Source organism: Xenopus laevis, chromosome 7L (assembly GCF_017654675.1).
Source record: "Xenopus laevis strain J_2021 chromosome 7L, Xenopus_laevis_v10.1, whole genome shotgun sequence".
Classification (NCBI taxonomy): Eukaryota; Metazoa; Chordata; class Amphibia; order Anura; family Pipidae; genus Xenopus; species Xenopus laevis.
In genome coordinates this window covers 39,085,428-39,104,655 of record NC_054383.1, presented here as the reverse complement: position 1 = coordinate 39,104,655, position 19,228 = coordinate 39,085,428, and the positions used below count along the sequence as shown (strand labels likewise).

General features: G+C 37.2%; 1 protein-coding gene across 1 annotated transcript in view; it reads left to right on the top strand.

The window, feature by feature from the left end:
* Window positions 1-15,914, top strand: part of ppa2.L (pyrophosphatase (inorganic) 2 L homeolog) — a 45,227-nt gene extending 29,313 nt beyond the window's left edge. Inside the window, 7 exon segments of the mRNA NM_001092561.1 lie at window positions 6,072-6,158; window positions 6,488-6,614; window positions 9,947-10,074; window positions 11,207-11,292; window positions 12,191-12,260; window positions 13,178-13,217; window positions 15,528-15,914. Coding sequence (NP_001086030.1) covers window positions 6,072-6,158; window positions 6,488-6,614; window positions 9,947-10,074; window positions 11,207-11,292; window positions 12,191-12,260; window positions 13,178-13,217; window positions 15,528-15,559 — 570 coding nt within the window. The 3' untranslated portion in view covers window positions 15,560-15,914.
* The last annotated feature ends 3,314 nt before the right edge of the window (window positions 15,915-19,228 follow it).

The following is a 19,228-nucleotide window of genomic DNA, read 5'->3' as shown; positions in this document are numbered from 1 at the left end:
AAAATCCCCAGTGTGACAAATTTACAGATAACATCAGTCATACTTTTACATACATTTAATTTTTATATTCACTCCAGTGGATCTTGGTTTTTCACTGTTGACTCCAGTCACATCCATTAGTCCTTTATAAAATACATTCTTGTGCAATTTCCTGCAAGTTCCTGCATATCTTGTATTGGCACAGAAGCACTAGAGCTGTTAGAAGTAGTTGATGACAATACAGGCATATGCTTTGTAAATAAGTAGGGGTGCCAATGCGTGAGCCAAGAAAGAAATTATTTTGACAAGCGTGAAAGGAGACCCTGCACATATTGAACAGCTCCTGTCTAACCACATTTGTTTTTCTGTAGTGAAGAGGATTTTGAAAACTGATTCTCCGGAGGTATTGATGTGTAAAATTGATATAAAAGGTGTCAGGTCTCCAAAATTATATACCCAATGCAAGATGTGGATATTGGATGAGATAAGCATTCTTAGTCATCACCAACTTGTTCTCAAGATTTGATTTAAAACAAAACAAATCTAGTTGCAATGTACTGTCAATAGTGATGGGCGAATAAATTTGCGAGGCGCGAATTTGCAGCAAATTTCTTAATGTTTTTTTTTTTTATTATGTTTTTGTAAAAACTTTTATTGGGGGGCCCTGGCACATTTTTTTTCAATTTATAGTGGGGTTCTGGTGACCAATGATTTTTTTAAAACCTGTAGAGGGCCCTGACCACCAATGTTTTTGTAAAAACCCTGGCGCCACTTTTTTTTTTTTTTAATTTATAGGGGGGGCCCTGACCACCAATGGCTTTTTATAACTTGAGTGAGGGGTTTGCCAATTTTAACACTGGTGTCTGTGTGGACTTTTTACTGAGGTGTCGGGTAGGCGGGGACCACAGGTCCAGAAAATTTTGCTATACAGGGCCTCGTGATTTCTGATGGCGGCCCTGGTAAACTGTAGACTATAAGCATAGAATCATAGAATCATGTTGCAGCTCCCTAAAACTCTTCTTTGATCATTTTGATAGTAGGAACAAAAGAGAATTACTGTATGTATAATTTAGAGAAGAAAGAAATGCTAGTCTTCTGAGAGCACACCTCTAAAAGCTGTGTTCCTTTTGCTCCTTTAAGCAGAATATTTATTAACATCACTGGTGATGTTGCCCATAGCAACTAATCATCAATTAGATTTGAAAAGTCACCTTTATAGGCAACGTAACTGGTGATTTTTGTCTCCAATATTAATAGATACACCCCTTAGAGCAGAGCATTTTTTACTCATGAGCCACATTTAAATGTAAAAAGAGTTGGAGAGCAACACAAGCATAAGAATGGGGATGTCAAATAAGGGCTGTGATTGGCCGTTTGTTAAGATTAGAGATTCTATGATTATTTGAAAGGGATATTGTATGGTTGTCCATTGAGCCACCAACCACCATTCCTGTACATGTATAAAGTTAAAGCAAGTCATACTCCCTGTATCCAATTGCATCAATATATATTTGGTAGTGATGCGCTGGTCGGGTGAAACCCGACCCTAACCCACCCGAGCCCGACTTCCTGCTTCCATTTTAAGGCCTGCCCCGCCGATGACGTTACAAAAGGGGTGGGGCAGGAAGCACACGTCTTTAAAAAATCAAGTTGGAAACCGGCATTTCCGGGTGGTGGGCGGGGAGAGCAGGAAGAAGTTGCTCGAACCCGCCTGACCCGCGGGTATCGGGCGTACCCGCACATTACTAAGATCAGGGGTCTGCTGTCTGCACAACGTTTGCCTAGGTGCAGTAACCCATAGCAACCAATCAGCAGGCTGCAGTTGCTGGTCACCTGTTTCAAAGCAAACATCTTATTGGTTGCTATGAGTGACTGCTCCTCGGCAAACTTAGTGCCTTTTATTACATATAGGGGTTAGTTGTTAATAATACTATGAAATGCGTGAAGTCACCATTCTCCAGGTTATACTAAATAATGATGAAAATTATAGCTCACTTCTCAAGTATCCCACCATCCTGGTAAAACAAAGCAGGTCTCTGATGGCCTACCAGTTGTATGTTTGCCTAAATAGGTAAGTTATCCGTTATCTGGAAACATATCCAGAAAACTCAAAATTACAGGAAGGCCATCTCCCATGGGGGCAAATTTACTTACCCGTGAAAATTCGCCAGCGCTGGCTTCTCGCGCATCAAAACACTTTGCCAGGTGTAAATTTGTCTGGACAGCGCTAATTCATGAAGATCCGAAGTTGCGTACAGGGTACCGAACACCTGCGACATACGATCATCAGTTCAAAGTTAATCTAGCGTTGGTTAATTTGCATACAGCGTGCAGTTAAAGTACAATGGACGTATATGCTGCAGCAAATACATTACACTACACAAGGCCAGGGAACCTTAATAAAATTATATAGAGGTGTTGTATTGCCCTACACATGTGTCCACAGTATAGTTTAGGTGTCATATGTTATCAAATGTAGGGGGGAAGGAGGGTACCCCAAAAAAAAATTTGATCTTTTTCAGCCTATCACCCTGTAAAAAGTAAAGGGGGAATTTTCGCCAGCGTTAGCTACTTCACCCTTTAGTAAATTTGCCCCATAGACTGCATATTATACAAATGATCCACATTTTTTCAAATTACTTCCTTTTTCTCTGTAATAATAAAACAGTACCTTGTACTTGGTCCTAATTAAGATATACTTATTCCTTACTGGAAGCAAGACCAGCCTATTGGATGTATTTAATGTTTAAATGATTCTCAAGTAGACTAAGGTAAAAAGATCCAAATTACGGAGAGATCCATGATTTGCCAAACGGCAAGTCCCGAGCATGCTGGATAACCAGTCCCATACCTGGTAACTTTTGTTGATTTCTTCGTGCCTGCGCTTTTGACATACAAAATTTTACTCTCCCAAAAAAATCCATTTAGATCTTCCCTGCCTTTCAATCAAGGAAAATGTTGTACCTGCATTGAGAAAGGCAATTGCCGCCTTAAGAACCACGGCTTTTATGTCACACACTATTCTGTAGCCATTAGCTTACACTGAGTTTATCGGTGACCCCTGTCAAGAAGCGTTGTTGTGTAAACTAAAGGAAAGTCTCCTTATTAAGTTGTAGGAGAAATGTGGTGTCATTTGCAAAGTCGAAGCAGTAAAGTAACTGTATAATAAAAAATAAATTCTCTGTAGAGCACAATTGTGTTTAGCAATGCGTAGGCAGTTAAATAGCATACTGGTAATCTCTTTACCATTTCGGACAATTGTACTTTAACAAATACATTATATAATGGAAATTCTTTCACGCAATATCTTATGTATGTGAATGCATCAAATTGTACAGAACACATCACAAAAGACATGTATATCCAGTGCAAAGGTTTAATAATTATAAAACTGCAGTCATGTAAGGTTTGGTTATATAAGATTGTTCATTGCTGATGCAGATTTGTATTTAGAAATAACATTTTATGAGCTGCATTTCTAGTTCTAATTAGTGCACAATACCATGAATTTTCAGAATAAAGACAACTGGGTCTGTAAATGAATGATATTCTAATTATGGTTGTATGAAAGGCCAAAATGTAGGCTGCTGTTCTCCTTCCTATGTCAGAAAAACCACCCATTGATGACACCTTTGCCTGCCCACGCACTTTATTCCTTTACTCCATAGCATCACTTCTCTCTTTCTTTTGTCAACTTTCTTCATTTACATTCACCCAGTAGGTGAATCTGCCCCGCTTCAGTAAGTAACTATTGTACCGACAGCTTAAAAGTCCCATAGTACCCATTAATACAAGCATTCCTATTGTAAAGGTCTGTCAGGAGATGTATGTCAGAGAGAAAGGTCAAGCAATCTTGGTATGCTTGCATGATTAGTCAAAATCCAGGTCTAGCATCCCTGTCTCACTGAAAATCATTAATAAATAGCTTTTTCACCCCAACGAGAGACTTTGCCTCCAGCTGCATGAAAGTAAAATAAATCATAGCATTGCTTTGGTGAATACATTTTTGTTTTCTTATTCTCATGTGATTACACCACAGTACTAGCTTTAATGTACAGCTATCAAATCAGTTATTTATCTGAAGGGACTAGGGGTGCACCAAATCCACTATTTTGGATTCAGTCGAACCCCCGAATCCGTTGTGAAAGATTAGCCGAATACCGAACCGAATACGAACCCTAATTTGCATATGCAATTTAGGGGTGGAAAGGAGAAAAAAAATTACTTCCTTGTTTTGGGACAAAAAGTCACGCGATTTCCCTCCCCACCCCTAATTTGCATATTCCGAATCCTGCTGAAAAAGGCCGAACCGAATCCTGGATTCGGTGCATCCCTAGAAATGACATGTAAACCCCTCACACAAAAATGTAATCAATGAACAGCCTCTTTGAAATTAGTTAGTTAATAATTAGTTAATTGCCACTCTGGTTGTTCAAGGGTTAATAGTAAGGCTGCAGCATCCCCTTTATCACTTAGGATTCCGTCTGCTTCTCTAACCCACTCTGCCCCCTCCCTCAGGAATTTGCTTTGGCTGTTGGTTCATGGGCATGCTCAGTTTTTCGCAATTCAGATTAATGAATACACTCTCCAGTCTAACAGCCAATGAAAAGATGGCATTGCTGGTTCCCATAGAAACTCTGCTCTAGCTGTCTGCTCCTTTTAAATCCCAACCCCCTCTCCTGAGCTCAGAGTAACCATTACAGTGCTGAATCCAAGCAGGACTTGTCCTCATAGTAAATTCTGCCTTTGTTAGCCCGCATTCTTCAATCGCGTGAACTTTTTAGCCATATGTGCTGTTTGCAGATATAAATGCACTGATGATGTGTCAGAGGGAAAATGGCCCCCAGGTGAAAGCTGTTTGTTTTAGTGAAATATAATGATGCTGGCAAACGGAGGGGATGTATGCAGTACAAACAATGCCATTTGGGTGAGGGAGATGTGCCCAACTTATATACATGGTAGGAAAATGTAGGCTTTACATGTCCTTGAAGGCCCTTTATGGAACATCTCGAATTTGGAATGCTAGTTAACAATTCCAGCTAGTCATCTGCAACTTGCTTTCTCTCTTCCTTCATTCTCTTAGTCTCTCTTTTTCTCTCTTTCACACATTTTCTTCATATGTCCCTCTCCTTTCTTATAACCCTTGCTTCTCCATGCCTTGCCCTTTCACTCACTCCTTGGCTACCCCTTTTGCTTTCTCACTCACCTTGTCATGTTTTTCTTCCCCTTCTTGTTCACTCTTTCAATCTACCCACACTCCTTTTTCACACCCCTAGTCTCTTACTCACTCTGTCATGTTTTGCTTCTTTTTCTCTTTCAGTCTTCCCACACTCCTTTTCACATTTCTTTCCCTTTTGCCTCCACATCTACTTTTAGAGATATGGAATAAAGAAGATTTAGAGCATATTGTTGTGCAGAAGCATTAACAGATCTAAAAGTGGGGTTGCTAATGTGTAAATACTTGAAATTGTCTTTTCCATTTCCCAGACCTTTTTTGTATCTTATTCAACTTTTGCTTTACTTTGTGTTCATTCTCCCTTTGCTTTATAATGCACAGGAACCTTGCAGCGTACGCTAATGTGTCCCTACAAAAGACAACTACTAGCTAAAGATTTTTCTGCACATGGCGTGGAAATGTTATTATGATTGCTGTGGGGATTACCTATAATGATGCCAATTTTAACAAAAAAAAACCCTTTATTCCTAGTATCCTACAAAGGAAGAATTATGCAGTGGGTAAAATTTTTACACTATTATAACATTTAACATGTTAAACTGTGCAGTAGGATGCAGTTTCACCTTTTATTTTGGATACAGGGTTATTAAATCTGCCAGCAATTGGTTGGACTGGCTGTCACTTTGTCCCCATAGCTGAGCAAATAAGCTGCTGAATCTGTATGGAGTGGGTTTTCTCTATTTGACCAGCTTTATGTTGGTCCTGTTTTATTTTTGTTGAGAATTGCTTATCAAATGGTATGGCAGCTATGAAAGATATATTGCTGATATATTGCTGCATATTAGCTTATTTTATGCATATAAAAATACAATGCCTTTTAATTAACCGTAAATATTTAACATTAATTATCTTTCAGACATGGGAAAATCCAGCTCATATTGATGAGAACACAGGCTTTGGTGGTGATAATGACCCAATTGATGTCTGTGATATTGGAAGCAAGGTAATAATAAAACATTATATGCTGTGGCTATTTTATTATGGACCTTTTGCAGTTGGCATGGAAGCATGTTATTCTGATTCAGAACTAGAAGTCTACATGTACAAATGTCTAAGTATTTAGTGAAAATAGGCGGGTAAACAATATCTCAGACAACAGTGAAATCACGATTGTAATAATTTCATGCATAATATTGCAGCATATTTAGACAGATGTTTGAGTGCAGGAATGGAACGTGTTACTGTAATATAGACAATAATAGGTGTATTTGTTGAAGCCTTGCTTTTCATAATGTACATACCTATGTAATTTACAGCAGCTTTTCCTTTTAGGTGTGCGAGAGAGGAGAAGTTATTAAGGTGAAAATCCTGGGAACCCTGGCATTAATTGATGAGGGAGAAACAGACTGGAAGATCATAGCCATAAATGCAGATGACCCGGAAGCTTCTCTTTACAATGGTAAGTGAGCTAAATATTAGTATGGATACAATTATTTAGAAGGTTGCATCACTACAATTCTAAGTAATCATAACATACCCAGTGCAACAACTGCTTTCTGATAGTAAGGCCAGAAATGTAAATATTGTGTAAATAATAACTGAGGGAAGAGAGCATTCTTTCACCGCTCTGTCTGCCGTGCACCTTATGCTTAATTTTTTTTAAAAATCCTTAAAAGGCCTAGGCTGACCCTGCCTATGGCAAGCATTAAGTGTAGAGCCACATTGCAGCCACTGTCATATGCCACTTCCTAACTTGTGTGTCTGAATAATGTGTAAGTTTGGGGGTGGGGGAATACCTACATACTGACCTGCCCTTTGCCAATACAGCACTATAATATGAGGGCAGCCACAGGTGTCCTCAGAAACCAAGCGGCTGTTTGTGAAGACCAGAAGGCTGACTGCAAACTACAGTATGGGGTCTTTTTATCATGCTGTGTAAAAAGATTGATGTTTCTCATAGAAAACAAAACCAAAGATCTAACTGTTGTTTGGTTGCTCTGAGCAACATCACCAGAAATACATCACTCTGCTTTTTTTTTTACACAGCATGATAAATTGGCCCCTTTGTGTTGCATTTATATTTTTGGGGAAGTTAGGTGACATAATCGGTTCCTTGGTTTCAACCTGGTTTGTGCCATGGGAGGAGAACTTTAGGAAAATGGATTCTAGGCAGTGTGGTTTGTCCAAAATGTATGTTGGATGATCTTGGGTGGGTAAAGGGTTGTGAGAGAAATATTCAAGTTAGTTAAATAAAATGTTTTTTTTCTTGCCTACATCTTTAAATGTTGATCTTATTTCTTCAAAACTTTTTAAAACTTTTAACTGTCTTCTCAACTATTCCTATCTATGGGACTGTCCAAAAGGGTTTCATTAGAAAGACAGAATTATCTCATCAATATATTTATTTTCTTAATATATAGGGATGAGATTCCTGCTTTTTAAGTAGACACACACAAGCATGTTCATTTTAAATCAACTGCCACTTAGCCATGCAGTATGTGGATTTTATGCGGCTACCTTACACATCCACCACAACATTTACATATAATGAATGATTCAGGGTTATGATATCTTTAAATCTGTTATTTGAATGGTCTGCGTTTTATTGATCTGGTGTAACCCTCCCTCCTGATTAACAGGTCAAGATATAGTACAGGGAAAGTGCAAAGACTTAATAAAACCCACATAAAAAATTCAGCAACTTGATTACTTGTATATTTAATGCAACAAAGCAAATGATTGCAGCAGCTTGGAAGTCTCCATATTTACAGATTACCAAAGTTAAAGAATGGTTGATGAGAGTATATCTTTATGAGAAATTAACGGCTCAATCCTTAGGGAGGTACAAACAATTTTTTGATATATGGCATCCTTGGCAAGTGTATTTCCAACTGGAGGAACATTGATAGTTCAATCATTGTATTATGATACTTATTGATGACTGGTTATGTTATTAAGAGATTATGGATGCTGATGGTAATGTAGAGGAAGATATGCTGATGGTAATGTAGAGGAAGATGTCCCCCCCCCCTTTTTTTTTTTTTTTATATATAGGTTTTATTTTTGTTTATTTTTTCTTTCTTGGTTTATAATTATAAGTACATGTGGAATCGATAATCTTGATTGGGTGCTGTTAATATATTATCATATTGCGATTTTGTATAATGTGCGTTCTGCTGGATTGCCTTTATCTTGATTGTCTAATATGTATTTGGCAATGTGATCACTGTACTGAAAAAAATTAATAAAAAAAAACTTCAGATTCATTCTATAAACAAAAAGAATGACCACTTTGGCAAGTGTATTCCCAACTGGAGGAACATTGATAGTTCAATCATTGTATTATGATACTTATTGATGACTGGTTATGTTATTAAGAGATTATGGATGCTGATGGTAATGTAGAGGAAGATGTCCCCCCCCCTTTTTTTTTTTTTTTTTTTATATAGGTTTTATTTTTGTTTATTTTTTCTTTCTTGGTTTATAATTATAAGTACATGTGGAATCGATAATCTTGATTGGGTGCTGTTAATATATTATCATATTGCGATTTTGTATAATGTGCGTTCTGCTGGATTGCCTTTATCTTGATTGTCTAATATGTATTTGGCAATGTGATCACTGTACTGAAAAAAATTAATAAAAAAAAACTTCAGATTCATTCTATAAACAAAAAGAATGACCACTTTGGATGCAGATTGTAATGCAAAACTGAAATTCTCATTTGTACCTCAAAGAAGAAAAGAATACATACAAATGGCAAGCAGAAATGTTTATGCCTATCAGTCAGTGCTTGGAACATCACCTTTGCAAGAAAGAACAGCTCCGAAATGCTCCTTTCTATTGTTGATATTAAATGTGTTTGCCATTTCTATGTCTGAGATGTCCCCACGGACTTTCAGCACCACAGAAGTCTAAGGACTGCAAATGCCATGTAAAAACCTTTGTCATTTTTAGTGTAAATATGTCATGTTTGATTTTAAAGCTTCTTCTAATCACTGTATTGCTGAAAGATTTATCCTCTGTTCAATTTCTTTTCTCCATACGCAAACTGTGCGATATTAGTTTCTTTGATTTGTGGATATTTTTTTAAAAATCATATATTCTACAGGTAAAGCATGTTGGGAGTTGTAGTCTTCAAACATCTGGAAACATTTTTAAACAGCAGATAACCAATAAGATCTTTAGTTCTTACATAAGAAGATAGACAGAGATCAAACATGAAATGTTGTTCTCTACCTTGGAATTAAAACCTTTCTCATATACCGTGTGACATTTGTTTCCAAGAAATAGTTTAAAATCATGTTTCAATCTAACACCATTGTGATAGGGGCCATAAACCATTTTTGCTTTTTAAAAGCAAGGTGAAACAAGGTAGTCAATCTGCAAGTCAGCCCAGGGTTTAAAAACTGTACTAGGTAACATCCAAACATAAAACAGCCCAATGAAAGGTACAATTTGTACAGCAGTGCATAAAGTTTTGCACATCATGTTATGTGGGTTTAACTAACTAAATCATAATTGCTGAGACATGTCTGAAGTTCTTTTTATTTTCACTAAATTAGTTTCTGCAACGTCCAACAGCATGGAGACATATCTTTGTCTCTATAAATAGCATTTTCCAATTACATTGTTTTCTTGTTCGCTGGCTTCTTAACCAATTGGACCAACCAATTGGCTCAAAAAAATGGCAAACTTTTGAGTTATAGCTCTGCACTTTTCTAAATTGCACCAAGTGTTCTAGATAATTGGAGTATGTTACAAAAAGGCTTTATTATGTTTTACTGTCAGACATAGAAGATGTCAGACGACTGAAACCCAATTATCTGGAATCCACCGTTGACTGGTTCAGACGGTACAAAGTTCCCGATGGAAAGCCAGAAAACCAGTTTGCCTTTGAAGCAGAATTTAAAAATAAGGTAACTATGATTTACATGCACAATCAACTGAAATGAAATTAGCATCACAGGGCAAGTTAGCAAATGATAAGATGGCAAGAGATTGCATAACAGGAAATCTAGGGCACAGGAAGCTACCTTCTGAAAAATATAGGCTGCAGTGGTAATATAAAGATAATTAGCTTTATGGAATAGAGAAACTTTCATTCCTTTTTAGACTCTTTCTGCCACCTTTTATTTTTAATACTCTCTTAAAGTGAAGGAAAGGTTAAAACGAAGTAAACTTTATGAAATATCTATATAAATACACCAGTAAACCCTCAAAGTAATGCGGCTGTTAGTCAAAACAAACACTGCATTTCTTTCCTTCTATTGTATACACATGGACTTCTGTATCAGACTTCCTTCTTTCAGCTTAAACTTCCAGGGCAGGGCTTGAGCATGCTCAGTTTGCTCACTATGAGCGGGCATGGAGAGACTCTGCAGGAAGTGATGTCACACCAAGCTAATATGGCAGGTGCTATCCTAAACAAACAGAGCGTCTAGAGCTGTTTACTCTGGTATGGTAAAGCATTCTACAGAATAAATATAGCATTCTAGCTATCACTAGTGTGGCTAATCTATTGGCTATAAACTGCCCAGTAGCTTTCCTTCTCCTTTAAGGGAAAAACATGGTAAATGTATAAGCTTGGGGTATAAAAAAGAGGTGTAAATAGTCATCCCTGTACAATAATTACCATTTGTTCAGTGATTATAGAACCATAATAACCGGGTAATTAAAAAGGCAGAATAAATAAACTATGGGCCGTATTTATAAGTTGTGGAAAAGATTTTACACCTAATAGTGTACATGAAATGTTGTATTTATACAACCCAGTAGTAGTCCTTACAAGTGGCTTCATGTCAGACTCACCCCTTCATTTAGGTCATTATTTTATACCAGCTCAAAACCCACTGAAATTAAGTGCCAGAGCATTTTGAGATGAAACATTTGCCAGCACTCTTTACTTACTTACTTTTTACTTACATTAGATTTATAACACCAGAGTATTTCACTAGGAGATGCCCAATGTAATTATAAATGCATGCAGCTTCATCTTCTGCTGATTTCCTTGTTTGTTTCTGATTCTTTTTGGCTTGTGTCATTTTGCAGGATTTTGCCATTAATATCATTAAAAGTACTCATGAGCACTGGAAGGCACTGGTGGCTAAAAAAGTAGAAGGAGGAGAAATCAATTGGTAGGTTTTGTTTCTTATACACTAACCACTGTGGCCATACTTCACAGCAATATTCTTTACATGTCTTACTATCACATTTATTCATTCACAAAGCTATAAAATGGATGTGGGTATCTGTCCTGGTTTTGTGTATCAGTCCTCTGTGTTTGGAGGAGCTGGACATAATGTAGAAAATAGGACTATGCACTCTGCCCTAGAGAATGAAGAAAAAAACCTCCAACAAGGAACCTGTAGAACAAGTTACACCTACAGTGTGACTACAACTGAAAAGAGCATTTCTATAAATATCCATAACCGTTGTTTTAATAACTGCTACCAACTACACCGTCATGTTCTTGGGTTTGCATGTCTGTGTGCCACACCAGATAAGTACACGATTGTGTGCTCCAATCAATGACCTAATAAAGCATGAAAATAGCTACCTCCTTAGTAATTTATGTTATTAATAGCCACTACAATTTATTCCATTATTGGTTCCAAGGTGAAATAGCCAGCCCTTCTAAGGCCATCCTTTAATAAACTGTTTGGACACCCTTACCTGATCATTTGGGCCTAATCGGGCATTGGGGGTTTTCCGGATAAGGGATCTTTCCATGATTTGGATCTCCATACCTTAAGTCTGTTAAAAATATTTTAAACATTAAATAATCCCAATAGGATTGTTTACCACCAATATGGATTCATGCAGCTTAGGTACCCTAAAGTACATGGTACTGTTTTATTATTACAAAGAAAAAGGAAATTGTTCTTAAAACTTTGAGTTATCTGCTTAAAATCAAGTCTAAGGGAGACTGCCTTCCTGTATTCCGGGGTGTTCTGGATAACAGGTGTCCGGATAACAGATCCCATGCCTTTACAAGGAATGTTAAAAATATTGCTTGATTTTTTTCCATTTCAGCATGAATGTCACAGTGCAAGAAAGCCCATTCGTCTCCAAGGCAGAAGAAGTGGAATCCATTGTGAAGGCTGTACGTTTGGGAAAGTGAAGTTAAAGAAATACACATGGCTCACTTATATTAGTGATTTTTTTTTCTGCCAACTGTAGGTTGAAGAATTAAAGGGGAAGAAAACCTAGTCGGCGCAAACCCCCCACCCCCCCTCCCGTTTGTTGCCCACCCTCCCTCCTCCCCCCTGGCCTACCCGTCCCGCTGGGCAAATGCCCCTAACTTGTTACTTACCCTTCTGCGCAGGTCCAGTCCACGGAGTTCACAGACGACATCTTCTTCCACGCGATCTTCGCCTACACGGGAGGGGGGGTGGGGGGTTTGCGCCGACTAGGTTTCCTTCCCCTTTAAAGCAAACATTTGATTCTTTTGCCATGGGTTACTGCCCAAGTGCAAATATCCCCTAGTGTTGGCTGCACAAGTTTTCCACAAAATTGCATTGAATATATGATGATGGATTTGGTATTTATATGCATCCAGAAATATTGAATTTGGCACATCCCTACATATAGATATGTATAAAAATATTGCCTTGCTGCTGTTGCAGAGCTATAAATCAGAGTTTTTATAGACTAGTAAGTGAGAGCTACAGTTAATTGGTAATTACAGATGTATGTTTTATCTCTGTATTTCTTGTAAATATTTTTGCATAGATTTCTCAATGCCCTTCCTTCTTTCAGTGTATCCTTGTGTCTCATGGGACTGCACTGTAGTGCTTAGATTGTACCAGACATACTAGATAGATGAGATTTTAGAAAGCTCTGACAGGCTATAAAGGAAGGGTGGAGGTCAGGTGGCTCAAAAAGGACTTGAGAATGGAATGATTTCAACAAGGGAATGAGTAAATGAATTTGATAAAACATTTAATAGGTAAGAAAGGCAATAGTCAAAAATGTGTATTGTTATTTTACTGTAAAGATTAACTTTAATGTTTATTTCAGACACCTCCTTGTGGACCCCCTAGTCCTGTCTCAGAAAATGGTAAGTTTGGGAATCTTATTGCATCTATATCTTTAAAAGTACACTATCCTTTCCCTTAAATACTGTGAGGTACCTTGCTTGGTGTTTAATTTGTCCTTTGGGATATTTCATTTAAATATCGACTGTCCCTGTTTGTATTGCTGTGCTTTTTCCACAGAGACCCTCATGCTAGGACAAATATATTTTGCTGTTTATTGGAAAGGCAAACATGTTCTAATCAGTACTAAAATAAGACATTTAGCCTTGTTTCAAGCTATGTTCCTGCGGTAATTTAAGAGGGGAAACTGCATCTTATTAGAATGAAATGGCTATAAAACAGAGCCTGATACGTGAAATCTTTAAAGCTCAGAGGCGCAGTACAGACTAGGGATGGGGTGAATCTGAGCTGTTTCGTAAAAAATTTGCCACAGGCGAATTGTGGTCAAAGCCCATTAAAGTCTACGGGCGTCAAAAAAAATGTTGACGCAAGCCGCCATACAAGTCTATGGGCGTCATATCCACGTCGAAACAAGGCGAAAAAATTCGCCCATCCCTAGTACAGTCATTTAATCTTTTACATCAGGACACTTGCTACAGCAATGAGCTGCAGTGGGGAGTGGATACAAACACTCGGGGCTTGATTTGAATGCAGAATTGTTCTGTCCAGTAGATATATCTGTATCTGTGTTTACATATAATATTCACAGGGCTTCATATGTTTTTATATAAATGAGCACTTAAGAAAGGGTGAGGTAAACCCACATACTCAAAATGTTATGCGCAACTTCTTTGCTTCCTGGTATCACCCAATAAATCTACTATGAATACTTAGGGGCAAATTTATCAAAGGTCGAAGTGAATTTTCGAATTAAAAAACTTTGAATTTCGAAGTAATTTTTGGCTACTTCGTCCATCTAATAGGCCAAATTCGACTTCGATTGGAATTGAAAATACTTCACAAATTCGACCATTTGAAATTCGACCATTCGAAAATCGAAGTACTGTCTCTTTAAAAAACTTTGACTTTGACACTTCGCCACCTTAAACCTGCCGAATTGCTATGTTAGCCTATGGGGACCTCCTAGAACCTATAGCCAGTATTTGGCTAAGTTTTGAGAAGTCGAAGGATTTTTTTGTAAAATCAAACGATCGTACGATCTTAAAAATCCTCGGAAAAAATGTCGGACTACCCTGTTCGATGGTCAAATTTCGAAGTTTTATTCACTTCAAAATTCAACCCTTGATAAATCTACCCCTTAGGGTCAGATTTATCAAAATGTGACATTAGAGCTTGTCACAGCGAAATGCTTCCACTTTCTATTCATTCCTATGGGATTTTAAGAATCGATTTATCAGTGGGCGAAAGTTAGTCCAAGTGAGTCCATCATCTGATAAATACACTACTTAAAGTCCAATAAGAATGAATAGTTTTTTTGCAGTGAGATCTAATCTCACATCTGCTCCTCAGATTTATTCATTATACTTGCAATTTATACTGATTTGGAATCCTTTTGCTCCCATAATTCCATGACCTTATCTTTTTCTTTTTTTTTCTTTTTTTTGTTATATCTAAACTAGCACAATGTTTTGGTCAGCAACAGTTACCTTACTCAGGAACAAAACAAAAATTAAATGGGAACCAGTGCCTGATATAGTTGATATACCAGATCAGCAGAAATAGGAATCATGACAAATGACCTTGTGTAATATATAACTGACCTTTTTTACTGTATACGTCAGAAGGGGGGTGGGGGGTATGTAATTCTAGTCCCTCTTAAGTCTTTAGTTAAGAAGTTATTCTTTTAGAAGACAAGATCGTGAACTGGCACATGCAGCATTCTTAATATAAATGCTGTGCGAAACTCGCATTAGAGCTGCTGATGGCCTTTTATGTCATTATTTGCAGTTCAGTTAAAATGCTGCCCTTCTTCCCCTGGTTGAAGATATTAAAGAGCAATTTTAAAACTGAATGATTATTTGAAAAATATGACGAGACACAATAGATCAGAGCACAAAGGTAATAGCAGCTAAGCAAGCAAGGTATTCATGCTAGACCTGTTATTATCCTGTAAAGTTCATAGTTTCAGGCTCTAATCCAGAATGCTAGTGAACACTTACTCCTACGCCTGCTCTATGCTGGAAAGCAAATTTGCATTATACAAAGCATAATTAGAAGAAACTGATTTTTATTGTAATTTCTGTGCACCCGCTAAAGCTCAGGCTTTACCTTATCAGAAGCTTTAACTAATGCTCTGACAATAAAATATTTTAATTATTTTTCTTTTTCCCCTACTTTTTTCTGTCACTGCATTCATGTCCTTGTCCATCCAGTGGACAAGTGGTACTATTACCAGAAAAACTAATCATTGGGAGAAGATTTACAGCAATTACTACAGGATTTCATCCAGTCATGGAATCTGCAGTAGAAGACTGAAGGGAAAAGAAATTTGGCTACAGTCACCAATCCATGTCAAATGCCCCACGCACTTAGCTTTATTAGGCATATACCAACCCATTCTGGCACCTGAAGGGCAATCTGGAATAAACTCATTTGAGCACTTGCACCAGCTCTCTCCTCATTAAGTCAGGCATCAGAAATATATTTCCAGGATTATACTAATATTATTTGCAATACTCGTGTTTTTGTGATAGCAGGATTAACATGGAGATAATCTGTATAAATTCTTTTCATGAAAGGAATAAAGCTACTTTTGGGTATAAACTTGCCTTGTGTTATTATTTACTAAAATATAGTGAAACTGATGAAAGGCCTTCTGTTAGGTTGAAAGCGGGAATGCACCGGATCTACTAAATGAAGAATCATGCAGGTATAAAGGAAAAGGACAAGGAAATTCACCGGGGGTGCCAATTTATACTCTTATATAAACCAGCAAGGGTGGGACCAAGTGAGCCACAATTGGCCATTTCTGTTCACGCTGTGTGGTGCCTTCTTTGTATTTCCACAGGCCTCTGCAATTGATCCAAGAGGGACAGGTGGGGGGAGGGGCAATTATCTGCCCCCCAACTTCTCCGCAAAGAGTTGGCTAAAAAGCGTCAGATTCATTTTCCTGGAAACCTGTTATCCAGAGAGCTGCAAATTAGAGGATGGCCATCTCCCACAAATTCCATTATATCCAAATAATAAAAATGTTTTAAAAATGTTTTCTTCTTTTCTATAAAAACAAAACAGTAGCTTGTACTTGATCCCAACTAAGATATAATGAATCCTTATTGGAAGCAAAACCAGCCTATTGTCTTTATTTTTTATTTTATATGTTTACATTATTTTCTAGTAGATTTAAGGTACAAAGATCCAAATTATAGAAAGATCCCTTATCTGGAATCCCGAGCATTCTGGATAACCGGTCCTATAACTGTATTGGGAATTATTAGAATACTAGAAGTCTATCACAAGTCTATCACACAGTGAGAACGGGATACTGATACATTTCCTTTCAGACTGGCCATGAATATTACAGGAAAAAGAACATCTGAGTGCCAAGTGTCATTATTATTATTATTGGATTGTATGTATGGAATCTATTACCAGAATGTATAGGTGGTTTTTAAGATAAATGTATTAAATTTGGAGGCCTTAAAGATATTACAGGTATGGGATCCGTTATCCAGAATGCTCGGGACCTGGGGTAACAGGGCTTCAAATAGTAGATCTCATACCTATTTAAATATTGTTTATGTGAGAATCATGTCTGGAAAATCTAGAAAATGTATATGCTCTCAAGGATCTGATTTGATCAGGAGCATTGTTTAAAAGAATGACGGATTTGAAAGTAAGTCAGTCTTCTGGGAAGAAGAGCCGAGGGAGGGAAGAGAAAACTTATGCATGTATATTACCTATGGGAATTAAGTTTATTATTAAAAGTGATTATATTAAAGCTGGATGTCATAACTTAATAAGGCACATGTCTGTGTTACTAGACTTGTTTTCTATCAAAGCTGCAGTTAAAGGCCAACAATCACCAGAATTAAAAAAAAATATATGCATTTTGACAGAAAGCTATGTTGAAAAAAGATTTACTTTAAAAAAAATATTTATTTTTATATATATATATATATATCTATATAATAGATATAGATATATATAATAGATATAGATATATATAGATAGATAGAGATATATATATATATATATATATATATATATATATATATATATGACCAGAGAGTAGCACGCACACCGTGTAACACATCTTGATAAAGGTTGCAGAACACAACCGAAACGTCGATGTATAATCGATGTAAATGCTTTTTGTATTCTAAATAAATCCTTTGGAGTAAAGAAGACATGGTGTGCATGCTACTCTCTGGTCCTGTACAACGTTCAACTACAGCACAGCACCCGACATTTACTTAACAGCAGATAGCGTGTGCGGATTTTGGAGTCTTGTATATATATATAACCAAAGGAATGGTGCACTCCGTAGACAAAATTAATACCTGGGTGCCAGCATGGGAAATAAGCAGTGAAAAAGGATTGCGGCACTCACAGGGTTTTAGTGAAAAAACAAAAAATGTTTTATTATTAAGCCTCAACGTTTCGATCCCCCACAGGGATCTTCGTCAGGAGCAAAAAAGGGATGTTTGTTTGTTTTTGCTCCTGACGAAGATCCCTGTGGGGGATCGAAACGTTGAGGCTTAATAATAAAACATTTTTTGTTTTTTCACTAAAACCCTGTGAGTGCCGCAATCCTTTTTCACTATATATATAGTATTTTAATTTGCATGTACAAAAGAAAGTAGATTTGGAAGACAATTCATAATTTGAGCTGAAGACTTACTTTAAATCTGCTTGTCAATGTTTATAACAATCAAAATGTACAATTATTGAAAAACAAAAATAAATTAAAGTTAAAGACAATAGTGTCAGAACAATATATTTTCTTGGGCAGAACAATATTGCCTGTGCAGATGTGCTGCAGACAAGCCACTGTTAATATTAAATGCAGCATAAAATATAATCCTTTATAAAGACTTGTAACTAGGTCCCTAAACAGTATTCGTCAGCCCCAGGAGAAAGGTGCATATACTGTGTGCATTACATTTCTTCATGGTGCTTCCCTCTAAATCAGCTTGAGAACTAAGCTTGGGCAGATGTAACCCACAAAAATCCCAGCACAGTCCTATCTTATAATACAACCTCTAGTTCTGCTCCATCTTGTACTGTCACTGAATAGAAGGACATTGGACTAAATAAATATTGGGGTGGGTTCGAACTAGCTTTCTAATTTGTATATATTGCATTTACAGTATATATCATATGAGCAACTGACAGTCTTCTGGCAAAAAAATTGTCTGATAAAGCAGTCCTAGAGCTAATCCTTGTAGAGTTGCATGCATCACATTATACAAATCCCATTATGTTACCGGAATATAAACTGTTTTCCAGTCATCAGGATAAAACTAAACATTCTGTTTTGCATGTACAGTATTTTTAGCTGTGTGGGCATAGAACTTGTCTCTACAAATACAAACTCCTGTGAAATATGCTGTGTGTGGAATTACTGCTTTCTTATCAGTGACATCCAGAACCACTGGATCAAAGTAGCAACCCAAAATTAAACTAATATATAAATAAAGACTGAGCTACATGGAGGAATGAAAGATAAAATGTAATTAGAGTATGGGCCATACTACACCTCAAACTAGAGTATTGCAGTGGGTCTGGTAGCCACGGGTTACCTGCAAAGAAAGCGGGCACCCTGCGGAATGAGGGGAGGATTTTCAGGTGCGGGTATACCAGGGGGTTGTGGGTCTCATCTAAATGTCTTATGTTATGTACTATTGTCTATATTTTACTCCTTTTAAAGTTTTACAAAACTTGTTTCTGTCCCCGCCCACTTTTGATGGTGGCACTTCCGGTTTGCAGCAACATTACTTCCTGTATGATGGTGGTCATCGGGTTGCGGATAAGGCAGTTGTGGATCAAAGTGGGTAAATATTCGAGTTGTGGGGTAGGGTCCGGGTCTTAGAAATTGGTTCTGCGCAGGACTTTACCTCAAACATTTAATACT